Consider the following 25,803-nt stretch of genomic DNA (forward strand, 5'->3'; position numbering starts at 1 on the left):
AGTTCCTTCATGGGGATGAAGAGTTCTGTATCTTGATTTTGGTGGTGGTTATTCAAACCTATATGGGAAATAAAATTGCATAGAACTACGCACACAGGCACACACATACACGAATGAATGCTTATAAAAAAAACTGGGGGAAACGGAATAAAGCTTGTAGGCTAGTTAACAGAATTGTACCTGCGTCAGCAACCTGGTTCTGATACCGAGCCACAGTTACAGATGGTGTCACCACTGGGGGAGCTGGGGGAAAGGCACAAGGGAATGTACTGTTTTTGCAACTTCCTCTGCATCTGTAATTATTTCAAAATAATTTCAAAACATTTTAAAAATTGATAAATGTCCGGACCCAGCAAAGGCTTTGCCCCTTGTCTGAGTGGAAGCCGAGGTTTCTCCAGCCCCTCTGTCCCTCTTCCCCTCCCTCCGGAGCCCCTATTTTCCAGCTCCCCCAGATGACACATTTTCCAGCTGCTGTGTCTAGCTTAGGAGCAAACACTTTCAGAACACACTGCAGGGTTTACTTCTCCCTCCACCTCATCTGGCAGCAAAGCCTTGGAGCATACGTCCCAGGGCCTGCCTCTTCCTCCCCAGCACACACAGCCTCAGGACTTTCTCACCCCACCCACCTCTCCAGCACTAGAGTCCTTCTGTGGCCTCTGAATTCAGGCTGTAGCCAAAGTTCGAACTCCGGGAGTGGCTGGGAGAGAAGGAATAGAAATGTGATCGAGGGGAGTCCTTGGAGACATGGCTTGACCACTGTGGTCTTGGAGGATCCAAGGGAAAACCCCTTGCGCCTTGGGGAGAAGGACTGGGAGGTCACTTCCCACAGGGAGCCATTCAGACTGTCTTGAGGGCCCCTTTTCTTTGAGCGTGGGCTTCATGCCAAGATTTGGAACTTGGCCATACCACCAACGGCCCCCTCTTGAAGCCCAGCCAGATTTCCCCGTATGAGAAGCCTTCTCCGCTCACACCATGTCCTCCCTCAGGCCTCACCCAACCCTAACAACTCGGCAGCTTCCAGCCGTAATGCTTAGCCCAGCCAGTCAGCTTGGAGATCGCTAATTAAAGCTAACTCTGAAGGAGACCTCCAAAGAACAGGGAAATGAGTGGAGAAAAGAATTACAGAGTTGCGTTCATCCATTCTAAGAGAAAGTAATCCGGGTGGGAAATTGTGAGCAGAGGTGGGCAGAAAAAGATTTCAAAGTTCAAGAGTCATTCTCCAGTTATGTATGCAGCTAGTGTCTGTCTCTACCAAAGGCAGGTGGACACTGAGGTTAGACAGTGAGCAACAAGGGTCTAGAACAAGAGCAGATGGAGGATGATATCAGCTGGGGTTCCCAGATGCAGGGACCCATGGCCTCTGCCCAGATCTAGGGCAAAGGAACAGCCAGTGCATGGGAGAGGAGGGCGGGGCTGATGTCTGCAGAGTCCTGGCACTCTCAACACTGATTGTGAAAATGTCAGGAGGTTGTGCCAAGGGGGGTGAGGGTAATACAGCATGGGCCTGGCACTCTCCATGAGTCATCCTCTTCCCAACAGTCACAGACTTAAGGCCGAAACCCCCAACACCAACCCCCTCATTAGCCCCTGACTCCTGTTTCACATTCTCCTTGTCACCATTCTCTGGCACCCCTTCCAGCCCCTGCCTGTCTCTCCCAGCTTTGGGAGTGAGGCACTGGGCATCTTCCAATCTGCCTCTGTTTTGCTTGCTCACTGCAGTTGGAAGCTAGAGCCAGAGGGGGTGAGGACCGGGCCAGGCTGCCCTGCGATGCTCTCACTCTTCCCGCTTCTATTGATCAGCCGCTTTTTGGAGCAGAGCCTCTTCCCAAACACTCCTCCTCTGCCAGGATTCCCTTCAACTGATGTCCCACAAGTACAGAGGGGCACAGTGGCAGGAGACAGTGAGCCCTCCCTAAAAGTGCTTCTGGGCTCCCCCTCCTAGGGCCCCTCCCATGGAGTCTGCAGAGCAGCGCAGTGGTTACCCTGGGGATCTGGCATCAGACGGCCTGCGTCTGTGTCCTGGCTCCACTTCTTCATTACTACACTGCCCTGTACCGCAGATGCTTCCCTGCAAACTGGGGGCGACTATTACACTTCACACGATTGTTCTAGGGATTAAATGAATTAATACATGTAAAGTGCTTGACACACAGTAAGTACTCAGGAAATGTTGGGGAGAAAGTACACATTTAAGCATAGACACATACACACGGTATCCAACAGTTTTATTCAGAAGTTTTATTTTGGCACTTAATGTTCTGCTTTATGTTCCCACTTAACCATTTCACTCACTAATCTTTTGACAGCTGCTCATCTCCCAGGACTTAAGGTGCTACTCTGCAAAGAGCTAAATGACTTAATCTCCAACTGGGACTCAGGAAATTCATGAAGAATGTTTTATTCTAACTCAATCAGTATCCATTTCTTCCCCAGCCCCCACAAGTAGATGTAATGAAGTCACTTTTCAACTATGTCACTGAATCACCAAGTGAGAGCATGCCATAGTTGGAAATGGCCTTAGATGTGGTTCAGCCCCGTGATTCTCACCTTGGGTGCACATTAGAATCACCTGAACAATTTTTAAAAAAAAAACACCTATACCGGGGTTAATTAATTAAGTAGTCTCAGGCTAAGGTATTTCTTTTAAAACTTCCCCCAGTGATTCTAATGTTTAGCCAGGGCTGAAAGTCACTGATTTAATCCAATCCCCTAATTTTAGTAGGAGAAAACCAAAATCCAGAGTGAGTAAGCAACTTGCCTGAAGTCACCCAGCATGTCAGTGCACCGTGCACCAGGAGAGATTGTGGCAACCAAGAATATGTTGGTAACGTTTATCATTGCTTCTTGTTGGGGTTAATCTCAGAAGTATTTCTCTGTAGTTCAGAAAGGTGTTATATAATTTACCTTTTACTTGGCCAGCAGCGCTTATTCTTCGCGTTAAGACTTAAGTGAGTTTGCATTCCCTGACCACAAAAGGACAGAGATGGAACTGCACGTTCACCACACGTAGCCAGCCAAATTAGCTAAGCTCCCTAGGAGGCCGCTGGAAGTGCCTAAAGTGCTTCCTCTCTACAATGATCACCCAGAGGCGAGGAACTTTGGCCGGGTGGTGAGAAGTGAGAGGGCTGGAAAAGAGCGGACAGCATTCCGTCCTAGAGGGAGGGAGCCAGGAACCAGCCAGAACTGCCAGGAGAGAAAGGCCAGGGAAGGCAAAGAATTTCAATGAGTCCTGGGAGCCTCTGCTCCCCCAACAACTGAGCTGTGATGGACAGCCTGGCAACAACAACCCTCCTGGGAGCCTGAGATTCAGAGGAGATGTGAAAAACTGGCTCTGCAATATGAATACTAAAGAAAATGTCTTCCAACACTCACTGAAAAGTGAGCCCCCCATAAAGACAAAAGCTCACCTGCCCCCAACCCTCTCCTAGTCCCTTCCTTCTTAGCCAAGAGCCTCGCTACCTACCACCCCACGTCTCGAAAGAAGGGCGGTTCCGAGCCTCACGTGACACTTCGGCCACGTGACCCGGGCCCCGCGGGAGCCGAGCGGCGCGTTCCAGTTCCGGGAGCCAGAGGGGGCCGGGCTTGCCCTGCCCCCAGCCGTCGCGACCATGCTGTCCCGCCTGCTGAAGGAACACCAGGCCAAGCAGAATGAACGCAAGGAGTTGCAGGGTGAGCCGAATATCCCCCCCGCGGTTTTCTCTCCCGCCGCGGCCTAGCCGCAGCCCAGAGCCTGGACCTCGAGTACCAGCCCAGATCCGGGGATGGCCGCTGGCCAGTGGTCACGGGCGTTGGGGAGAGGAAATTAGACGGAGCTTTTCTGGAAGTTCCGTTCCCCTGCTAACCGGCTTTGGTCCCTTTAGCAGCACTCTGTGCCTCTCGGCAACGCCCCCCACCTTCGGGCTCGGCGGCGTCCTAGCCCCGCCCCCTCTCGTGGAACGTTGTGCCGATTGGTCCAGGGAGCCGCTAGGCCTGGAAGGGGAAGGAGCGCTCCTGGAGGGAGGAGGGTGTTGGGGACCCACCCGAGATGGGATCCTTGGAGGCCTGAAACCAGCGAGATGGGGGTGGGGTCCTTGTTTCCTGAATCCAGGCTGGGAATCCCGGAGTTACCAATCCTTAGACCGAGGTTGTGGGAAAAGAGTGCCTGGGAGTCTGGAGTCCTGGGCCCTGCCACTGACTGGTTAACATCCCTGGGTGAAGCACTTCCCGTCTCCGGGTACCAGTTTCCTCACCTCTAAAATGTCTTGCAAGGTCCTTTCAGCTGTGGCACTCTGAGGTTAGTTGAGATGTTCCCACAACTAGTAGAACAGCAGTGAATGGGTGGGGAGCCTTCAGCACCATCCCTCAAAAAAACAAATCTCCACTCCAATCCCTTTTCCCCCTCCCCCTAGAGAAGAGGAGGCGAGAGGCTATCACTGCAGCGACCTGCCTGACAGAAGCTTTGGTGGATCACCTCAATGTGGGGTATGAACCTCTTCCTCTCAACACTAGCCCTCCCCCTCTCACCAGGTTTAGACACTGACAGGATCTGGCCCTCAGACGCTCTTGAGAGGATGAGATGTTCCACTCATTCCCCTGCCCTTCCCCCACTCAGCCTAACTTCATGGAGAGAGGCTTGAGTCAGCTCTGACCCCTAACATTGGGCAGGGAGAAGCAGCTGCAGTGGTTGGAGAGGCAGCCACATCCCCCCTCCCCACAATATCTTCCCTGGTGCTCACAACTTGAAGCCATCTGGTCACCTCCCTTCACCCCTCCAAGTCCAGCTGTCACTTCCAGCGGGAGGGAGAGCACCATCCTTCACCAAAGCTTACCACACTCTCCTCCTCCACCTCCCGCCCTCCGGCAGGCCTGGGAAGCAGCTGGCAGGAAAGAGATGGCACAGCTGGTGAGGGTAAGGGCAGAACCTATGCCAGGAGCCACCACAGAGCCAGGCTGTCGCTTCCCTTCCTTCTGAGTCTCCAGAAACCACCCCTTGCCCCAGACCTAAAGGAGGATGCCAGTAACAGCCAAAGACTTGGGAAAGAGCAAAGAATATTGTCTCTTGACCCTGAGTGACCCAGAAGAGTACAGAGATGATGATGCGATAGGCCAGGCTGTCTACTGGGAGAAAGGAGGCAGTGCAGTGCCTTCCACTGCAGGGCAAGGAGAATAGCTTGGTTGTGAATCCAGAGACTGAGTCACCCAAGTGAGCCATGCAGGGGCTGTCATCTTCATTGCTCATCTCTGGGTAGGATTAGAGGGAGAGAAGCCTGTGGTCGGGGCCTCTGATCTCCCTCCCCTGCAGGCCTCTCCCTTCACGCAGTGTGAGTGAGAGAAGCAGGAGGTCAGCAAGGAAAAACGGGATGTCAGGAACTCCCAGGGGAATGTTGAAGCACTGCGAGCCCTTCCTATGGGTGTTTCAGCTCGAACACCACCCCCTACCAAGGCCAGCTCTCCCAAAGAGGAGGGACAGGGTCTGCCCCACCCCTCCCACATTGGCGCCTCCTGGGCTCTGCTGGGAGGTTGGCCCAGACTTCTCCCACTTCTCTTCCTTCGCTGGGCGCCACCCCACTTTCAGCTTAGAGGGCAGCTAAACCAAAGCCAGATTAGAAAGGGTCTTGTGTCGCTGCCCACGGCTCCTCTCATTCCCCGGAAAGGAAAACAAAGGCTCAGTCTATCCCAGCCCCTGTCAGGTGTCCTTCCCACTCTCTGGGTCCCCCCACCCCTTGCCCCCTCCAGCCCACACAGATTCCAGAGGGTGGGGGCACCGGATGTGGATTGTCCCAGCTGACCTCAAGCTTTGGGGTGGGCAGGGAAAGATTCAGCAGCCAATAAGGGAGAACAGTTACTGCAGGGTCTGGGGGGACCGGACAGAGGGTTGGGGACACCATCCTCAGGGCAGTGATGTAACCGGAGTCAACCATGATTGAGGAGAAAAGAGAAACCATTGCCTAGAGCAGAAGGGAGAGAGAAAGAGATCGCTGGTCTGTGTGGGCGAGAGGAGAAGGGTTGGGAGAGAGACTGAGGGCCAAGAAGCAGCCCCTGGGACATCTTCTCTTGACCCTGAGTTCCTGGGGAGGGGGTTGCTCTCCATCCCACCCCAGATTCAGGGAGGGGCCCAATTTCCCTTCTCAACTTCTTGCACAGATCCCTGGCCTTCCGATCACTGCCAGATGTGTCCCTGCTGCTGGATTTTCCCAGCTTCCCCACACCCCGTTTTCCCTCCCAGCTTCTTCCTCAGGGATGTCTTTCCCCCCAGGTTAACCCTCCCTTCTCTCACCCAGCTTCAGAAACCCCTTTCGGGGGTAGGAGATGGGATGTTTCTAGTCAGCTCCCGGCTAGGCTCTCCTGGGAATCCTGGGAGCGGGAGGAGGGAACCGGGTTCATTTGCATGAACTGATTGGTAGTCATTTGCCTCACATCCAAGGATAGCTAAAATCACAAAGTCTTCTCCAGCCTGGTTCCTGGCTGGCCTCCCACTTTGCAGTGGAGTCTTAGTCCTGGAGACCGCTCCCCTCCAGCTGGGGGAGTTGACTTCCTCCCTCCTCCAACCTTCAGTGTGGCCCAGGCCTACATGAACCAAAGAAAGCTGGACCATGAAGTGAAGACCCTACAGGTCCAGGCTGCCCAGTTTGCCAAGCAGACAGGCCAGTGGATCGGGATGGTGGAGAACTTCAACCAGGCGCTCAAGGTGGGCCAAGCTTCTTACATCACCAGCCTCCTCATGGGCCCCCATTGGCTGCCTCCAACGGGGTCACCTCAGGCCTGGGGTTAAGGAAAAAGTGGGAATGTTCCTAGAAACCCCAGAAGTCTTTGGCCCCAGTGTCACAGAAGCTAGAGAAAGAGGTAAAAGCAGCTGGTGGGTCCAAGTAAAGCCTTTTCTAGGGGATTAATGGGAAGTGCCCCCATCCATCCCCTAGAGCCACACTCCACCCACCCTGACTCCCAGGCTCCCACCCCCTCCCTTCCCAGGAAATCGGAGATGTGGAGAACTGGGCTCGGAGCATCGAGCTGGACATGCGCACCATCGCCACCGCACTGGAGTATGTCTACAAAGGGCAGCTGCAGTCTGCCCCCTCCTAGCCCCCATCCCCCCCTCTCCTCTTGCCTCCCCCAGAGGAGCAAGAGGGAGGCTGACAGGCCATGAATAAAACCCAAGCCTCCATTTCTCTGTGTTTGTCCAAGGAGCTACTGGCTAGAGGGTGGGAATGGAAGGCTCGAAGGCTCTTTCCCTAAGAGTCAGGTACCTTCCTCTTACAGTCAGCTCTCTTTTCCTCCTTGGGCCTGGGACCTGTGCAGAGGGTGGGAGTTTCCCACACCTCCCCAGAGAAGAGCTGTGGGCGCAGTTTTCAGTTCAGCAGAGAAGCAGGACCGGGAGCCAGCCTGGTCCCAGCTCTGGCTCTCTGCCTCTCCACGTGTCCGTGGCCTCCCCAGCCTGGTGCTAAGCAGTGTCATGAGTCTGGGCCTGGTGGGAGATTAACTCTTGGGTGTGGGATCACTTCAGGGCAGGGAAGGAGGGGGGATGACAGGTCCAAGGTCACCAACAGAGAGGGGCAGCTGCCATCCTTGACCGATCTGTCCCCTCTTGAGAATCCACAACAAAGGTAGTGAGGAACCCCAGCTGGACTAGATGGCCAAGAAGAGGGCCCGGGCACTGCCGGCCTGTGCCAAGCACTGGCTTCAGCCCGCAGGCTCCAGCTCCCCCAGCCTGTCCTCCCCGCCCTCCCCCACCCCACATGCACTTAATACTCTGGCACCCAGTCCACCTGCTGTGGACTTGGCCTTAGCTGTAGCTAGTGTGGAAGCCTGGGAAGACCGGGAGCAGAGTTTCTCAAGCAAAGCAAAAGCAGCGGCGTCAGGTGTTGCAGTACCTGCTAGCTTTCCCCGCAGGAGGTAAGCGAGGTGCCGGGAGCCCGGGTGGGGAGAGGGCGGTGCTGGGAGACTAGGAAGACACTCACATACTGAGAACTCAGAGCCGAAAGCTTTCAGTGTGCCCCCTCACACTTTATCCTCTGATTCTCCACAGCCCTCAGGTGGGCAAGGAGGGTGTTAGCCCCACTTGGTAGATGAGGAAACAGGTTCAGAGACACAGTGATCTGCTTAGCCTCACACAGTAAGTTTGGAGCCCCCGGGACTAACATGCAGGGGCCCCGTACATGTTTCTAAAACCAAGGCTCTGCTGTTTAGCAGGAGGTAAGAGGTGACAGCAAACAAAGTCCCTCTGCTCCCGTGAGGCAGGTCTGCACACAGACCGGCTCACAGATACAGGCTCTGCCCAGATCTTTGTTCTACCGAGATAAGCCATAGTTTAAAAGTTACCTGCCAAGCAGGTAATTTCTCAGTCCGCTCAAATCAGAGACTTCCAGCCAGGGAGGATATTAGTGGCAAGGGCCTGAGGACTGGAGTCAACTAGCACGCCCTCCTGCCCAGCCTCGGCTGCCACCTGCAGGTCGTTTGGGCTCCGGCCATGTGGCTGCCTCTGCTGCTGGGAGTCTTGCTCTGGGCAGCGCTCTGGTTGCTCAGGGACCGGCAGAGCCTGCCAGCCAGCGATGCTTTCGTCTTCATCACCGGCTGTGACTCGGGCTTCGGGCGACTCCTGGCACTGAGGCTGGACCAGAGAGGCTTCCGGGTCCTGGCCAGCTGCCTGACCCCCTCAGGGGCAGAGGACCTACAGCGGGTGGCCTCCTCCCGCCTCCACACCACCTTGCTGGATGTCACTGATCCCCAGAGTGTCCAGCGTGCAGCCAAGTGGGTGGAAACACATGTTGGGGAAGCAGGTGAGTACGGCTGGGGCCCCAGGACGGGTCGGGGTGTAAGGTGTGCACTCGCGGGGCTACGTGGGGAGGAGCGTGCTCAGGTGCTCCCAGAAAGGAGAGGGGCCCTTGGAAGGCCTCACCCACCCCGTGCCTGTCTCTTCTCCCCACAGGGCTTTTTGGTCTGGTGAACAATGCTGGTGTGACTGGTATCATCGGGCCCACACCTTGGCAGACACGGGAGGATTTCCTTCCGGTGCTGAATGTGAACACACTGGGTCCCATCGGGGTCACCCTTGCCCTGCTGCCCCTGCTGCGTCAGGCCCGGGGCCGGGTGGTCAACATCACCAGCGTCCTGGGTCGCCTGGCAGCCAATGGAGGGGGCTACTGTGTCTCTAAGTTCGCCCTGGAGGCCTTCTCTGACAGCCTGAGGTGAGGGGTGCAGGGCCCTGGCTCCCAGCCCCAGGGCAGCCCAACAAGTGAACTAGCCTCTGCCCTGCAGAGGGTGAACACAGCCTGGTGGAATACTTAAGAGACAGTTTAGGGCTTGACTTCGTGGGCTCAAATTCCAGCCTTCTCCCAAGCGAGCTTGGTGACTTTAGTCGGTTACTTCTCTTTACCCCCGAGTGTTCCTCTGTTAAATCAGGATGAGACCTGCCTCATGGGTGTTGAGTGAAGTGAGACACATGTGAAACCCGAAAATGCCCCCAAAAGCCTGCTCTCATTATTAGCGTTGTTAATAACAACTACTCATGATGAGCTAGTACCTTCACATAACACTTTCTCCCAAAAATATGGGAAGGGTAGGTATTAACAGACATCCTTAGGGTAACATGACTTACTCAAGCCCACAACAGTGGGAGCACTGGCACCCCAGGTCTGCTAGCCTACAGAGCCCGGTCATTACGTCCTCCTGCCCCTCATCTTTAGACAGTAATGTTCAAAGTCCCATGAGAGCACAGGGGAGACTGGATGAGGGGCAGGGCCTGAATTTGGAGCAGAAGTCAAGTCCCCCAAGCCAAGCCCACCTTCTGAAGGAAGCCTTCAATACATCAATACAGTAAATACACCAGTATCTACTTTGGTCCCTATCCCTGTTTTTTCATTTTCCAATCGGCATCACAGAACACAGACTTTATACTTGGACTTCTGCAGTCTGTGCCGGGTATCCCCAATTTCCCCCAGCAAATGCCAGCACTTGGGACACAGCCCAGTGTTTTGGGCGCTAGGGAGCGGGGCTCTTCCAGGGCAGAAGTTGGCACATTGTGGTTCTCTCCTCAGATCTCACCAGCTGCCTACAAGCTAATAATGGCTTTTATGTTTTTAAATGGTTACTTTGTAAGTGGTTATATAAGTACCTACGATTTATCATTAATTACAGACCTAGTGCCAATAATATTTACTATCTGGCCCTTTAAGAAGTTTGCTGGTCCCTGTTCTAGATGCTCTAGAAGAGAAGACAAAGGAAAACAAACCTCTAAAATACCTCCTTCCCTGTGCCCCCTTTGCCCCACCCCAGAGCAGCAGGAATGTCCCTTCCTGTCAGGACCCCTGTCCCTCCCTGGTCGGTGACCCTTTCCCATCTTAGCCCTCCCACCCGTCCCTGAAGGTCTTCTCCCTATAAAAGCAAGAACCCAGAAACCTCCCTCTGCCCCCATTCCAGGCGGGACGTGGCTCCTTTTGGGGTACGAGTCTCCATCGTGGAGCCTGGCTTCTTCCGAACCCCTGTGACAAACCTGGAAAGTTTAGAAGACACCCTACAGGCCTGCTGGGCACGGCTACCTCCAGCCACAAAGGCCCTCTACGGAGAGGCCTTCCTCACCAAGTGTGAGTAGCTGGGCCCAAAGGCCAGGCCTGCACCGGCCTGCTGGGAGGCGGTGGGCAGGGTGATCAGGGAGGGGGTGAGGGGGAACGGGATGCCATAGGAGAACACCCAGGCCGTGTGCAACCTGCCCACACCCCAAACTGGGGAGGGGACCAAAGCCCCCTCTCACCTCTGCTGGGCAACAGCCCCAGGACCCAGGAGGTAGGGCCTGAGGTGGGCTGGATCGGGACAGGGACGCTGATCACAACCGCCTCCTGGGCTGCAGACCTGAAAGCGCAGCAGCGCGTCATGAACCTGATCTGTGACCCAGACCTGACCAAGGTGAGCAGGTGCCTGGAGCACGCCCTGACTGCCCGTCACCCCAGAACCCGCTACAGCCCAGGCTGGGACGCCAAGCTGCTCTGGCTGCCCGCCTCCTACCTGCCAGCCAGCCTGGTGGATGCTGTGCTCACCTGGGTCCTTCCCAAGCCTGCTCAGGCGGTCTCCTGAATCTAGCCCTCCTGCAAGAGATTGTTTTTCAAAGCAAGGACTTTGATTTATTTCTGTCCCCACCCTATTACTGTCTGGTGCCTGGCACAAAACAGCCACTCAATAAATGTGTATTATTCGAAACAAAACAGAAACACTGTAGGTGGTTAGAAATGAAGGTGCCCAGTGAGAGACTGACCTCACTTAACTCCACTAACCTAAACTGACATCCCCTAGCGTCTCTGGCCTGTTTAGTACCTGCAAAACAACCAGCCCCGCTGGGGGGCGCAAGGGGACAACATCACAGCTGGCAGTGATCTTTAACGCGGCACCTGAAGGAGTGGCCACCAGAGGGCACTGTTGGATGTTTCCTTTATTTTCTATGGAGTAAGTGTTGAAATTCAGTGTTTGGCCTGGGAATGAAGGGGTGGGGAGGTGGTGAAGAGGGGTCAGGGCCAAACTAGGTGGTTTCCAGGGAGAAAAAAGGCAAAACCCTCTTAAATTCTACTAGCTAAAGTAAGGAGGATGGATACTGGCCCCGCAGGTATAAAAGCAACCTGTCACCACCCTGAAAGAAGCCAGGCAGGAGGTGGCTTCACAAACCCTTCAGCACTGAGCCTGGCAACACGAGACTGGGAGACAGGGAGCGGAGGCCTCAGCCTCCTCCAGATCCCCACTTCCACTTCCAACCCAACTCACGCCTTCAGCCCAGGTCTTGTCCCAACACCCACCCCTACTCACCCACCAACCCAAGATAGGCCTGCCTTTCCCAGAAGTGCAAAGAGAACAAGGTCCCAGAGGACAACATGGATGAGCAGAGGGACAGGACAAAGCATCACTCTTTAAGACAAACTGAGGCTCTCTCTTTTCGGTCTGAAAAAATAATCCGTTTAATGGAAAAACCTGGAGTATATGACTCCACTCCCCCTGGATGAGGGGGCTGAACAGACCAGACCCCCTACATCACCTCATAGCCACTTCGGATACTCTTCACCAGGCAGCAGGCAAAGACAATGCCCAGGATCTAGAAGGAAAAGATAAAAGAAGGGGTAAAGAGGAGTCAGAGCAGCAAGGCACCCTGGACCCATTCAGGAGACCCCAGATACAAACAGGGCTCCCCACCCCCTCCCTGGGCCAGTGCCTCCTGCTCAGCGCCCCCCCCCCACTGCCCCGCGTTCCCAGATGCCCCAGGGCGCTTTCACCTCCACAAAAGCAATGCCCAGAGCTGCTGCAGCTGCCACCAGCACGTTGCTCCTCAGCCAGACCCCAATCTTCTCCACGCAGCCCTGAAGGGTGGCAGGCACACCATCAGAGACTTCCCACCTCCTTCCCCGGACCACCTGTCTCCCCCATGCTCTGTACCTTTCACCCTACCCAAGCATCCCCAGATTCCCTCCATCCCTGACCCCCAACTTCCCAGAGCACCAAGCCTCTCCACCAGCACCCGGGTTGCTCCTGCCTCCTGAAACACTTCCCAGGTTCCCCGAGTCCCAACAACCTCGGCCTCCTCCCTACCTGGGTATGGATCGCCTTCACGTTGAAATCGGTCCCACAGCCCTGAGTGACATTGACACAGCAGGAGTCAGGGACTCGCTTGGCCGTGAGCAGGATCTTCTCCCAATCTGTGTAGTTAGCCGCCCCGCAGCACTCAAACTAGGGGAGAGGAGAGATATGGAGAAGAAGGTTGTTAAGTGAACTTCCATCTTCAACATGGAGATGAGACTTCCTCCCTTACCCCTGCTCCCAGCAACCCTACTCACCTTTTCTTGCATCCTGTCCAGGATCAATGCCGTGTCGTTGTTTTTCGTATAATTCTGCATCTGCTGCTGGAAGTTTTTATTAAATTCTGACCTCACCTGGGAGTAGGGAGGAGCACTGTTGAAGCCAGAATTCAGAGCACCTGGATCCCAGAGCAGCCAGGCCTCTGAGGCAAGGTCCTCCCCTTATTCCCTGCTTACCTTGTCTCTAAACACATAGCCAGCAATGGCCGCAGCCAACTCCACCAGCATGATAAGAGACAGCAAGATGGCAAACTGCAGCAAAGGACAGGAGTCAGGTCTGGAGTCTGGGTGAGAGGGGCCTGCCAGTCTCAGGAACATTCACAAAGGTTTCCCTCCCCCACCCACCCTCCGGAGAAATGCCCTTCTGGCAGTGCCAGGCACCCACACTGGCCTGTACCCCACTCACCGTCACCATAAGACAGTAGTTCTCCTTGCAGGTCCCACAGCAGCCCACAAAGGCCACCAGGAAGAGGAAGGCACCCACTGTGATGATGACCACGGGCAATAGGGAGCCAGGGGTGGCCCCTTGGGTAATGGTCTGATTCAGGACAAGCTGGACCCCTATACCCACGGCGATCAGTCCCACTGCACAGGCCTGCAAGGAGGGCAGGTCAGGATTCAGAAGACCCAAACACCATCAGGCCTCCACAGTGAAGGGCGACATGTGCACCCAGGACATGGCCAGAACCCCCATCCCAGAGAAACAGATTCTCACACCTCCAGGAAACTTTTGACTGTGGGGGAGGAGTCTGGGAAATTGTTCAAGGCTCTCAGAGAGAAGGCAGTCAGCAACCACGCCTTCCTTCAAGCAGCAACTCACCAAACACAAAAAGAGAAGTTCCCAGAAAGCCTTGACCCCAGGGCATGAATTCCCACCAGTAAAACTTCCTAAAGGTAGGTCTCTTCCTATGAGCCTGTAGGGCTCCCAGAACTGCCCTCTCACTACCCTCCAATCCCACCACATCATCATCAGCTGTGACTAGGCCAGAGCGAAGAGAGGAGAAAAAGGGGGTAAGAGGGTCTGCCCCTCCCTGGACGAACAGTAGCCTCTCAGGCCAGAAGACCAGGGCAGAGCAACTGAGGTGAGCAGAGCCCTTCCCCACCCCCGAGCAGCCCAGCCGACAGGGAAGAGGAGGTGGAGGGGGAGCCGGCTCTATAGAGGAGGAGCGGACGGGCACCCCGTGGCCTGGCGATAGCATCAGGCGGTTGGCTGGTTGCCCCACTGCCCCATATCACAAGAGGTTGGGTCACCCGACAGGAAGGGCCAGAAAGGGTTGTGGGGAGGGTGCTGAGCACCCGGGCCGGCCATTCTCGGTCCAGACCAGCCTCAGAGGTCCCTGAAAACTGGAGGGGATGGCCGCGCTGTCCTCGGTCGTTTCTCGGCTCTCCTGCTACATCTGGTCTCCAGCTGCCTACATTGTTGATCCCTCAGCCCTCACCACTCCGGGCCAGGTCTCCCCGCACCCCGCCAGCGCGCCCTCGCCGTCCCCGCTCCTCACTCACGCAAAAGGCCAGCAGGAGAACGTAGAGCAAGAACTTGACACATTTCATTCCTCCTTCCACCGCCATGGCTGCCTGGCCTGGAGCAGAGGGGAGGGCAGCGGGATGAGAACCGGCCGAGGGGGGATCTTGGCTCCGGAGCAGTCTGCCGGCCCTCGAGACCTTCCCTGCGCGGCCCCCATTCCCGGCCCCTCCCACCCGGAAACCCGCGGTCAGATCCACGTCTCCCAGCCCCCTCTTCTCCCCGCAGGAGAGGGGTGGGGGCGCCCGCCGCCCAGCCCGAACCCCGCCCCGCCGCCGCTGGGGCCCGGGACCGAGCGGAGGGCGAGGTCAAGGGCCAGGGTCTGACGCCCACCCTCGGCCCGCCGGGCCCCAGGCGTTGAACACCCTCACCCCACCCAACCAGCCCGGAAAAACGGACCTCAGCCCCAGCCGGACCCCAGGCCACTTTCCCCTAGGCTCTGACCACCGCCAAAAATAAATGCAGCCGGCATCCCCACCCCACCAAGCCCGAGCCTCCGGAACTTTCCAAAGTTGCAAAGTTACGAGGGCCTCAGGAGCGGCGGGGGAGCGTGGCGGATCTTCCGAGGCCCAGGGGTAGCCCACGAGCGGGAAGCTGCCGGCGATCCCCACCACCCTACCCTACTCCACGCCGAAGCCGGCGCGAGCCCCGCGGCCTCACCTGGGCTCCCCGAGGCCTCACCTGGGCTCCCCGAGGCTGTGCGCTGCTCTCCCGCTGCGGCTCAGGGGCTCTCTAGCTGCGCCCCCCGCTCCGGCCCCGCCCGGCTCCGGCCCCGCCCCGGCTCCAGCCACAGCCCCCTCCCCCGTCGCCTCCCCGCCGAGTGGCCGCCAGCCTCCTTCATGTGACGCGGGAACAGCTGCGGCCTGAGTCACCCGGCCCGCGTGGGGAGGGCCGAGCCCCCTGCCCAGTCAAGACCACGTGGCCCCTGCCCGGAAGACAGCGCCCACCCCCGCAAAGGGCAGGACCTCAGGGTGCCGGGGGCCCCGCTGGCGCCCCCAGCCCCTGCCAACTCAGGGTAGGAGAGCGCGACGGAGCGCCGCCTGATTCTTCTGGCTCAGGGAAGCGGAGGAGACATGTGAGAGCCAGAGGAGGGACGAGCGGCCCAGAGTTATCCTTTGAGCGCCGGGTCCGGGCCGCAGAGTTCAGGCAAGGTGACAAGATGGTCTCCTCACCCTCCACCCACAGCCCACTCCCTCTCGCTCCAACTCGGTTCCAGCCCCCAACCCCTTCCCCGAGTCAGCAGAGGGCGCTGTTGGATCTCTGGGATCGGGTGGGGCCTGAATAAACACTATCAGAAAGTCCCTGGCCTCACATCTTGGGAGTCCCCCAAAGTTCTAGAGTAGGTGTTCCCATCCCTCTCTTAGTCCCTTCTCCATTTTCTGGGACTCAGGAGTAGTGAGCTGAGTAGTGGAGGAAGCCCTTCTCAGAACCATCCCACGCAGTCAATCATGACACGTCAGAGTTACGTCCCTCCCTCTGGGGGAGGATTGCGGAGGTCGCTCCCACCGCTTGCTCATAGATCAGCCTGGGGAGGCCTGGGCGAGGGCACTAAGGCAGGCAGGCATCTATCTTCTGGGTCTTCCCCTCCCATCCTAGGGGAAAGTCCAGAGGGCAAAGCCAGGAGAGGACTGGAAGTTCAGGGCGTGGGCTCAAGCTGCCTCCCTCCCGGTGGGCCCTGGTCGTCCCCAGAAGGAGCTGTGTGAACAGGCAAGGACAGGACCAACAACCACACTCCTGCCCGCCCAGCCTGGACCCCACACCTTAGGTTCTTCTGGTCCTGCCTGAAGAACCATTTCCTGAGCTTTGGTGTGTGTACGCAAACGCGGAAAGAAACTAAGAGCGAAAGGAAGAAAATCTGGGCTGGGCTGAGAACCAGTTTCCAGGACCACAACCTTCCAGCGAGACACACCAAGCCCTAGTGGACCTTGCTCCCTAGTTATCCCCGCAGGCAGACTGTGGAGGAGGAGCAAAGATGCTGAAGAAAGAAGTATCCAACCGTTTCTGCCAGGCATGTGCTAGGCTCAGGGGCAGCGAGGCGAGGAGGACTGTGGCCCTCTCCTCTGCCTGCAGACAGAGCCCACACTGTAAACAGAGGCACTCCCCAGAGCCAGACAGCTGCACGAACTCAGGGAGGAAGAAGAAAAAACTGATTTCACAGAGGTGAGTGGTGCTCTTCAAGGTGACCTTAGAGAATAAAAGGGCAAATGCTCAGTTCCAGGGACAAGGACAGGGCGAAGTATAAAAAGGAGTAGTTTTAAAAGCCCATGGCATGAGCAGAAGACCTAAATAGGCATTTGTCCAAAGAAGACATTGGCAATAGGGGGAGGGTATAGCTCAGTGGTAGAATGTGTGTTTAAATAATAACATAAATAAATAAATAAACAAGCCTAATTACCTCCCCCCCCCGAAAAAGAAGACATACACACGGCCAACAGGAACATGAAAAATGCTCAACAGCACTAATTATTAGAGAAATGCAAATCAGAACTACAATGAGGTATCACCTCACAGCTGTCAGAATGGCCATTATCAAAAAGTACAAATAATAAATGCTAGAGAGGGTGTGGAGATTCCTATTTTGTTGGTGGGAATGTAAAATTGGTGCAGCCACTATGAAAAACTAAAAATAAGAGTTACCATGTGATCCAGCAATCCCACTCCTGGGCATATATCTGGAAAAGATGAAAACTCTAATTTAGAAAAGACACATGCACCCCAATGTTTATACAAACACTATTTACAATAGCCAAGTCACGGGAGCAAACTTAATGTCCTTCAACAGATGACTGGATAAAGAAGATGTGGTATGTGTGTGTGTGTATGTGTGTATACATATACACACATACACACATACCTGAAGCTAACACAACATTGTAAATCAACTATATCAATTTTTAAAAAAAAGTCCACGGTAGGTTGGGGTTGGCTGACTCACAGGGCTCAGAAAGGATGTGGTGACAGATGAACAAGGGGGAAGGTGGTCTGAAGTCAATATGAAGAAACTTTGGACACGTAACCACCAAGTATAATTGCCTGAACAAACCAACTGTGAAAGACATTTTGGGAATAACTGGGCAGGATGTGAATATAAGCTGAGGATTAGACATGAGAAAATTATTTTGTTAGCTCTGATGATAATATGATTATATAGGAAAATTACCCTTTTTTTTTTTTTAATGGCTACTCTCCTGAACCATCTCTTTTTTTCAAGAAGAAGGTTAGACCTGGGGTAGGATGACAAGCAAGCACAAACCCAGGGCAGAGCTGGCTCCCCAGACAACCCAGAGAGGAGCAGCTGTGCCAGGGACACCCTCTGTGCTACAGCACAGCCAGGGAGAGCTGCGGCCAGGGAAAGCGGGAGAGGAGAGCAAAGATGGGAACTGTGTGTCTTAGAGACTGTCATCTCACCTCAGTACTGACCAGAGTACTGACACTGCATCCCTTCAGGTGCCACGAGGTAAGAAGCCATTCTTCCTGGAGTGATCGTGTGTGCTTCCAGCTTCCTCAGCCTCAACTCTACTCTTATCAGACTCCAAGATCAATCTTGGCTGCAAACTTCGCTGGTGAGCAGGGAGAAGCCGCCAGCGATGGACAGCTCCACCTTTTCTCATGGCTCAGCCTGTGGAGAAGGACTTTGCTCTCTCAGGTATGGTTGCTGGTCTTGGAGAGACTCCTGGAGAGGCAAGGGCAGCTGCAGCTCACAGACCTTGGTGGCAGGCATATTGGGGGGCACTCAGCCATGTGAACACCCCTGGAGGCTGACGTCTTGAATTCAATTACTCTATTTTTTAAAGATGCATACTAAAGTATTGAAGGGTGAAATGTCATATCTGTAATTTACTTTGGAATAGTTCACAAAACAATAAATGAGGCAGAAAGAAGACAGTCTGGGTGATAGACTAATGAGATGGCTCTGCTGAATGTGTTCTAGAGCAATGGGGAGTGCTGGGAAGTCACTGAATGGGTTATCTTGGGGTTGGGATTGGGCTGACCTTGGAAGGAGGATGAATGAATGCCTGGAGGGCAGGTGGACCATCACTGCCACGTCCAAGGGAGAACTGATGAAGGCCAGGACCATGGAAATGAGAGAAAATCCTTGGAAAGGCCTTTCAGAGGGCCAAAGGACAGGGTGAATGCTTACCCGCAGGAGGGGGAGAGGAAGTGGGAAGAGTTGGCGATGGCTCCGAGCTTCCAGACCTGGGCACCCAGGGGAGGAGGTGGCAGTCACCCAAGGCAGGAGACCCATAAGGGGCAGCCAGGTGGCGATGTCCCACCTGGAGTTGGGGATGTGAAATTCAGAGGAGAAGAGCAGTCAGACTAAAGATAAAAAGTGATATCTAAATCCATAGATGAGTGAGGGCCAGAGCAAGAGAAGAAAACAGAGGCAGAGTTTCAGGAAACCATTATGTTTCAGGAACATGGGGGAGGGGTGAGTAGCAGTAAAGGGGCTGAAAGAGAAAGGAAGCCGCAGGGCCAGACCCCTCACTGTGCCAGGCACCATCCTAGGCGCTTATAGCTATGAGCTCATTTAAGCCTCACCACAACCTGGCAGGGTCTGTGCGACTTGTCCTGTTTTAGAGATGAGGAAACTGAGGCTCGGAGACAGGAAGTGACATGCCCGGAGTCCAAGCCAGTAAAGGGCTGTGTTTGGACTTGAACCCAGATCTCTGGGGGTTCCAAAGCCCATGGTTTTTTCTCTCTCTCTCAGACACGAAGAGAAAAGAGAACTTCAGGACAAGAGGAGGGGACAGTGGTCAGAAGCGCCAGCTAGTAAAGAAAGCTGAGAAGCAAGAGAAGGCCACTCGATGGGGTGGCCTCCAGCCCAGTGTCCGGACAGGATCCCAGGATCCGGAGCACCTGCCAGTCCTGAGGAGGGATCCAGGCGGGCAGGGGCAGAGCTGAGGTGAAGGTCATGGGAGCGGGACCCTCCCACCGGGGAACAGCTGGAAGCAAACTGTGGCCAGTGCAGAGTAGTGGCAGCGGTGTGGTCACGCAGTGGGAGAGAGAACGGGGCCAGGAGACCCCGGAGAACAGACCCGTGTGGAGTTGGAGGAGGAGAGCAAGGAAAGCCCATTCCTAGTCAAGTTCATAGAGACAGAGAGTAGGGAGGTGCTTGCCAGGGGCTGGGGGAGGGAGGAACGGGGAGTTACTGTTCCCTCGGGTATTCGGTTTCCTCTTGGGAGGATGGAAGAGTTCTGGAGATGGGTGGAAGTGACAGTAGCACAACATGTGGATGTACTGAGAGCCCCTGAGCTGTAAGCACAAAAGGGGTTAAAACGGTAAATTTTGTGTTACGTGTATTTTAACACAATTAAAAAAGAAAAAGAACAGCCCACTTCCCTAGCCTGGAAAGTCAGCAGAGAACGCTGTGTACCTTGGGTGGGGAGGTGGCAGACCTCAGCCCTGCCCTTCACATTACACCCTCAGAGCCTCCGGCACCAGCTCCAAGTGCTAGCACCTGGAAATGCCACCGAGCCACCGGATCAGCTCAGGCTTCTGTCCCTTGGGTGCCTGGCACTGGCTGGTGGAGGCGAGCTGGGGTGGGCACCTGGCCCCCTCCCCACACAGCAGAGCTGGGCTGCCCTCTAACTCTGCCACACCCCCACCCGGGGCCAGATATTTGGGCGCCCACAGGTGTCCCAAGTGAAGGCAGTGTCTTCTGAGAGCGCATAGGCATCAGCTGGACCCAACGCGACAACGCACAGCAGCTTTTAGCCAGCATCCCAAGCCCAGACCCCATAACAGAGAGTTTGACACCTGCTGCAGACACCGCCTCCCCTCCACTCAGCAGGGCCCCTGCCTGAGCCCCACGGGAGTGGCCAGCTCAGAGATTAGACGCAGGTGCCCTGGCAGGAGACCTGGGAACTTCCACCTGTGGAGGCCTGTGGGGGTGAGGGAGCAGGGGAAAGGAGTGAGGAGGCCTGAGAGGAGGGAAGAAGAGGGAAGAGAGGAGTTGAGGAGGGTTGAAGACGGCATGGAGATACAGGAGAGATGAGAGGAGGGGTTGGAGGATGTGAGAGAGAGAAGCAGACACACAGACAGGACGGAGGGGGTGGGGAGAAGGAAGAGGAGGAGATGGGGGTGGAGGGGAGAAAGGAGGATGCATCTCTTCACAGGGTAGGGCAGGAAGGGTGGTGCTGGAACTCAAGGTCAAGAGATTGGGTCTGAACTGGGGGCCTGGGATTTTAATCCAGAGGCCCCAGCTTTGGATATGAGGGAGGCCCCGATGCTTGATGGCAGCTCCCAAGTGGCAGGGTTAGATCAAAACAAGGGTGAGGTTGGAGATGCACTCCTTGGTGGAGTCTGGGGCCTAGAGAGGGGTCTCCAGTCACTGAGGGGCCCCCCCTTACTCCTCCAGGTGTCTGGGCCAGACTAGGTCACCAGAACATGGTGCCCAGGGAATATCATCATTGCCAAAGTCAGCTTACCTCCTCGCTGCCAGGTGAGTAAGGCCCAGAGAGGTGAAGCAACCTGCCGGCCAGAGGCAGGGACTTGGCCCACCAACGCCAGTGCTGGGTGCACCACGCCTGCCACCAGCAAGAAGCCCCCTCTGGTCAGAAGCCCTGGTGAGAGGCAGGTTCTGCCCCATGTGCAGGGGGTGAGTTTGGCTAAACTCACTCTCCCTGAGCCTCAGCTTTCTCCCAGTTCAGCAGGAGGAGAACCCCCGTCCTCACCTCCCAGGGCAGTTGTGAGGATCAGAGGAGAAATGTGGGGATCAGTTTCATTGCTTCGAGAAAGTAAAGGCTTTATCATACCCTGTTTCTTGACTCATGGGAGCTAAAATGATTCTGTAAATCAAATATCTGGACTCGACCCCACTTGAGATGGCCAAGGAAAGGGTCAGGAGGAACAACCCAGCCTCCTTTGGCCCCTTCTACCCACCTTGGCCTTGGCCCAGAGTTCTAGCTCCAGCCCCAACCCACTCCCCACTGCTCCCCAGTGCTCTGCCTCCCTTCTTACCCACTCCTTTCACTGCTCCTGGGGCTTCCAGCCCCTGAACTCTGGCCCCTCATTCTCCCCACCTTGCCTGACTCCTGTCCCGGTCTCCTCCCAGCCTGTGTCACTGTTCCCCACAGGGTCAATCCAGGTGCTCAGCCGGTGACGGGGCAGGACAGACAGCTCCAATCCGTGGCCTCCTCATGCACCCCCTGAGCCAGGAACTCGGCTGGGCTGCCTTGTGGCTCTGGTCCAGGACCGGCTCAGGAGTGCAGTGGCCTCCACCTGGGATGGAGCAGCCGAGGGCACTGGAGAAAAGAGAAAGAGGCAATGCTGGGGGCAGGGGGAGGCAGTTAGTTCAGGAATTCATTCATTCATGTATCAATCCTTCCACTTACTGAAAGCCTAAACATACCAGGCACTAGGACTATAGAGATGAGTAAGACATTGATTATAACCTGCAGGCACCAACTCAAAATACGGTGAGGTGAGGGCAGTGCCAAAGAGAGGCCCTGGATGCTGGGGGCCACCTAGTACAGGCTGGGGGATGCAGCAGGGTCCTGAAGGTGTTGGGGGCATTCAGCCAGGCTCTTCTCAGCTGGTTGGACCCCTCCCCAGGGATGCAGTCTTGTAGCTTAGGGAACTGGGGTGAAGAGACAAGGCAGGGTTTGAATGGGTGGAGGTCGCTGGCACTCCTAGGCAGAGCTCAGACCAGTCTGCCCTGCCCTCACATCTCTAATTTCCAGTTACCATTCCCAGACCCCAGCCGGACCTTCTGGTCATCCACCCACCCTCACCCTTGCTACACACACACACACCCCTCATCTAGCAATGACCTTGACTTTCACTGCTCTGTGCTCTCTCCATGAGATTGGATTTCCTCTGAACATTTCTGCTTTCCGCCAGTTCCCCTCACCTGGCAGCCCAGGTCATGCTTTGTCACTTCCTGGGTCAGCATATCCTCCAATGGTTTGAAGTCCCTGGAGAAGCAGACTGTGTGCTTAGACCCCTCCTTTTCTGTGACTAGCAGCTGGAACAGTGGTGCCTCCTGCCAGCAGAGTTGGGCCATGGGGCTGGCCTTGGCCACTGCCCCCAGTAGGATCCCACCAAGGCCCTGGAGAAGGAGAAAGACAGAAAGAGGTGGGCAGGGCCAGGGGGACCTCCAGTGAAGGTGGAAAGAGGGTGCGTCTGAGGACTGGGAGGGCTAAGCCTGCCCTGAGAGGATGAGGAGTGGATGGTGCAGGGGCGGGGTGTCTTCTGGGGAGGCCAGATGAAGAGGTGACACCCAGTGATTCTCAGAGTTCCTCATTTGTATCCCCCCTCCACCCCCTTCCTCCAAAAATGAATGCTTTGGCTCCTTCCTCCCAATCTCCAACTTGTCTTGGAGGGCCTTGGGGTTAAAGAGGGTAACATGGCTGACAGGCGATCCAGGCAGGATGATTATAGGGTTGAGAACGTGGTGTGGGAGAGGATGGTAATTACACAGTAAGATCCTCCCTGGGGGCTTCAGGATTTGTGGGCAGAGACCTGGGAGGGGTCCGTTTCACCAACATACTATCCCCAGCCCAGAATAGCCTCACCACACCACATTCCCAGCGGCTTCTTCTGGGAGAGGAGGGGTGAGGGAAGCCCCTCCTGGGGAAGCCCCCACCCCAGCTTCCTCTCAATGGTCCAGCCCTTCCCCTCCTTGGAAAGACCTGCGATGCCAGGGAATGAGTCCACTGACTCTAGAAATAGGCCTTTAGGAGGAAGAAGCAAGAAGAGCTGGGTTAGAGGTCATGAGTTACTGCCCACTGAGCCCAGCTCCAATAGACAAGGCAGTTTGTGTGTGGGGGTGGCCTTTGTGGTAGGAGTGCAGAATAGCAAGAGTCCCTCCTCCTTAACGTGGTTCCCCTGTTCTGGGGTCAGCAGCTCTGAGAGTGGTCCAGGTGTCTCTGGCCTTGAACCTGGTGACCGGCTCCCAAGACCTACAGTTCCTCTTCCTGGGGATGTAACATAAGAAACCCTCTACCCAAGGCTACACGAGCACCTCTTTCCTCCAGCAGCTGAAACCTCATCACTGCTTCTCTCCCGGCAGCTCAACACCCTTCAAAGCTCAGTGACTCCCTTAGCCCCCAACCCACATTTGCTATGATCCAGTCAGGACCTTGAAGAAGGCGGGCCGAAGGTTGCCTGGGTAACACCGCCGAGGGGCACCCCTAGCTGGAAGACAGTTGCCTGGGAAACCAGGGCAGTGGGCGGGGCCCCAAACCCCGGTTAGCCTGTGTTGGGATGAGGAAAGAGCTAAATGTTCACATCTCTCCCAACTCCTTTTCTGTAAAGACAGCAGGGTCCCTTCTTCTGGACTGGGTCTAGGGCAGCCGGAAATCTGAAGCTCCTGAAAGACTCCCGGGGTTTACCTGCAACCCAAGGGAACCCAATAGTACCAAGCCTGAGGGAACTAGAGGAAAGAGGCAAGATCTAGGAGGGGTTGGAGACAGGAACAAAGCTTAATACATTATGGTTCAGAACTTGGAATAGAAATCTAAAGTGGAAATATGCAAAGCATGCCCCCCCCCCAAAAAACCCCACCAAAAAAAGTGGTTTTAGTCCCACGGCCAAGAATCAGAAGTTCCAGAATCCACCACCAGATGGCAGTGTTGCCCACTCATTGGAGTAAGTGCAGTCCTGGAACCCACCGGGAGGAAGCCAGAAGATGGAAATCCTTTTTGTCACACAAGTTTTTCCTGACTCTTGCTCGCTGGTATTTGGCAGATACCCATAACTGCTTATGGTCATAAATACACAGTTTTATTTCCCCAACCTGGCTCTGACCCGATCCAGTTAGCAGACCTCATTCTTTTTTTTAACTGGGTTTTTTTTGGCGGGGGTGGGGGGGGTGGATCTGTTTTAGTTACTTAGTTACTTACTTATTTATAGGTGAGGCACTGGGGATTGAACCCAGGACCTCCTGCGTGCTAAGCATGCGCTCTATCACTTGAGCTGTACCCTCCCCAGTTCACTCATTCTTTACTCAAAGCAGCTAAGGAATACTTTGCTGAAAAATGTTCCCACTCCCTTGGGTCTCACAGTGTGAGGCTGATAAGCTGGGGTAGTAATAATGGCTACTTATCTCATTTAAAACTGTGTGTCAGGCAGTTAATCCTCAGAACCTTATGAAGTCGGTACAGTATTGTTATCTTCATCTTACAGATGAGGCATCTGAGGCCTAGAGCCAAGTTCACATAGCCAGAAAAGGGGCAGAGCTAGGACTTGAACCCAGGCAGCCGAGTTTGAGTCTAGAAGCTGTGTGACTAACCTCTGTGAGACACAGGATGGTGCAGATGTAGCTAGGAGAAGCATCTACTCTAGACCTGGGAGTCAGGAATGGAATCCTGGACAGCATGTCTAAAATCTCATCTATACTGAGACCTGAAGAAAGAGTAAATTGGGGGAGGGGGCAGTGGCAGGAGAAGGGGGAGTTGTCCTAGGAAGAGGAAACAATTTGTGCAAAGATGCAGAGATAATCAAGAGAAAGAGGGTGGAGTGACATCCAGGTTTTTCGCCTGGATGATTGAGTGTCATTCATTAAAATGAAACACAGCCAGATGGAGGCACAATTTAGGGGAGAGAAGAAGTTGTCTGTCACATTTAACCTATGAGGTTTAAGGTGCCTTGGGACATCCAGACGGAGATATCAACGAGGCATCTGGCCTGGAGTTTTAGCCAGTATCATTTACAGTGTCCTGTCTACTCTGTTACCTGAAAAAGGGTCTACGTCTTATTGCTCTTTGCATTGCTCAGAGACCTGCCACTTGCTACATGTTTGGTGGAGAAGTGAAAGCTGGGCCACCTCCTCGAAGGAAGAAAGAGGCGACACCATCTCTTCTCTCAAGGAGTTTACAATTTTGCTGGATAGGCAATATGATCCTATTTTATAGATGAAGAAACTTGATGAAGTGTTGAGATGTCCATGTCGTGGAGGGAACCAGCTGTCTTAAGTTTTTTTTTCATTCTGCTGCGGTCTTAGTTCCTGTTCTCCATGAAATAGGTCATCTCTTCAAAGATCCCCAGCTTGGTCCTCCTAATCCCTACCCACCTTCTTCCTTCACATCTGGGCTCCCACTTTCTTCTCTCATTCCACTTCAGCTTCCCAGCCCAACTCTGTCCTTACGCCCAGTGCTCCATCTAATCCAAAAAGGAAACCAGTGTCACTCTGTTCTGCCTGAGAAGCCCAATAATGGTCACCCACTTATTCAATAAGCACTGTGTGTGCCAGGAAACGAGCAAGATCTGACCGGACGGACGCCCTCGAACCTTTTCAGTCTGTTGGTTATTTGCCCATTGACCTCTAGGGCTTTAGACTCAAGAGATCAGCCTGAAGGAACCGAGGTCTGGGAAGAGGTATCCAGAACCAGAAGTTAAGTACCTCAGGAGCACTTTAGTACCTTAGCACTCTTCTGCTCTGCTACTGGTACCTCGTGTTACATCTGAAGATGAGGGCTCATCCCACACCTGGGTCTCTCCCCTCACAACTTGCTGTCTGCAGCTCAGGCACAGAGA

General features: G+C 55.0%; 3 protein-coding genes and 2 long non-coding RNA genes across 7 annotated transcripts; 3 read left to right on the forward strand and 2 right to left on the reverse strand.

Moving 5' to 3' along the window:
• Positions 1–3,492: 3,492 nt before the first annotated feature.
• Positions 3,493–7,141, forward strand: BLOC1S1 (biogenesis of lysosomal organelles complex 1 subunit 1). The gene is made up of 4 exons (XM_010963906.3): positions 3,493–3,669; positions 4,389–4,461; positions 6,535–6,667; positions 6,949–7,141. The coding sequence occupies exons 1-4, from the start codon at positions 3,609–3,611 to the stop codon at positions 7,057–7,059; spliced, it is 378 nt and encodes a 125-aa protein (XP_010962208.1). The 5' UTR covers positions 3,493–3,608; the 3' UTR covers positions 7,060–7,141.
• A 151-nt stretch (positions 7,142–7,292) lies between these two features.
• RDH5 (retinol dehydrogenase 5) lies at positions 7,293–11,195 on the forward strand. 2 transcript variants are annotated; one of them, XM_010963904.3, is made up of 5 exons: positions 7,293–7,869; positions 8,407–8,753; positions 8,903–9,161; positions 10,393–10,556; positions 10,820–11,195. In XM_010963904.3, the coding sequence occupies exons 1-5, from the start codon at positions 7,607–7,609 to the stop codon at positions 11,041–11,043; spliced, it is 1,257 nt and encodes a 418-aa protein (XP_010962206.2). In that variant the 5' UTR covers positions 7,293–7,606; the 3' UTR covers positions 11,044–11,195. The 2 variants fall into 2 exon arrangements, with proteins under 2 accessions (XP_010962206.2, XP_010962207.2); XM_010963905.3 differs by having other exon boundaries at positions 7,733–7,869; positions 8,426–8,753.
• Positions 11,196–11,887: 692 nt separating this feature from the next.
• On the reverse strand, positions 11,888–15,068 carry CD63 (CD63 molecule). Of its 2 annotated transcripts, none has more exons than XM_074374667.1 (8): positions 15,007–15,068; positions 14,307–14,383; positions 13,210–13,398; positions 12,981–13,055; positions 12,783–12,878; positions 12,538–12,675; positions 12,225–12,308; positions 11,888–12,046 (listed from the first exon to the last, which is right to left on the reverse strand). In XM_074374667.1, the coding sequence occupies exons 2-8, from the start codon at positions 14,370–14,372 to the stop codon at positions 11,981–11,983; spliced, it is 714 nt and encodes a 237-aa protein (XP_074230768.1). In that variant the 5' UTR covers positions 14,373–14,383; positions 15,007–15,068; the 3' UTR covers positions 11,888–11,980. The 2 variants fall into 2 exon arrangements, with proteins under 2 accessions (XP_074230768.1, XP_074230769.1); XM_074374668.1 differs by having other exon boundaries at positions 14,986–15,058.
• A 164-nt stretch (positions 15,069–15,232) lies between these two features.
• LOC105075921 (uncharacterized) lies at positions 15,233–20,661 on the forward strand. Its single transcript, XR_012510551.1, has 3 exons — positions 15,233–16,485; positions 17,773–17,971; positions 19,034–20,661. It is a non-coding gene; the product is annotated as an uncharacterized LOC105075921 (long non-coding RNA).
• On the reverse strand, positions 16,760–17,858 carry LOC141579356 (uncharacterized). Its single transcript, XR_012510552.1, has 2 exons — positions 17,734–17,858; positions 16,760–16,997 (listed from the first exon to the last, which is right to left on the reverse strand). It is a non-coding gene; the product is annotated as an uncharacterized LOC141579356 (long non-coding RNA).
• Positions 20,662–25,803: the final 5,142 nt, after the last annotated feature.

Source organism: Camelus bactrianus, chromosome 12 (genome assembly GCF_048773025.1).
Source record: "Camelus bactrianus isolate YW-2024 breed Bactrian camel chromosome 12, ASM4877302v1, whole genome shotgun sequence".
Lineage (NCBI taxonomy): Eukaryota > Metazoa > Chordata > Mammalia > Artiodactyla > Camelidae > Camelus > Camelus bactrianus.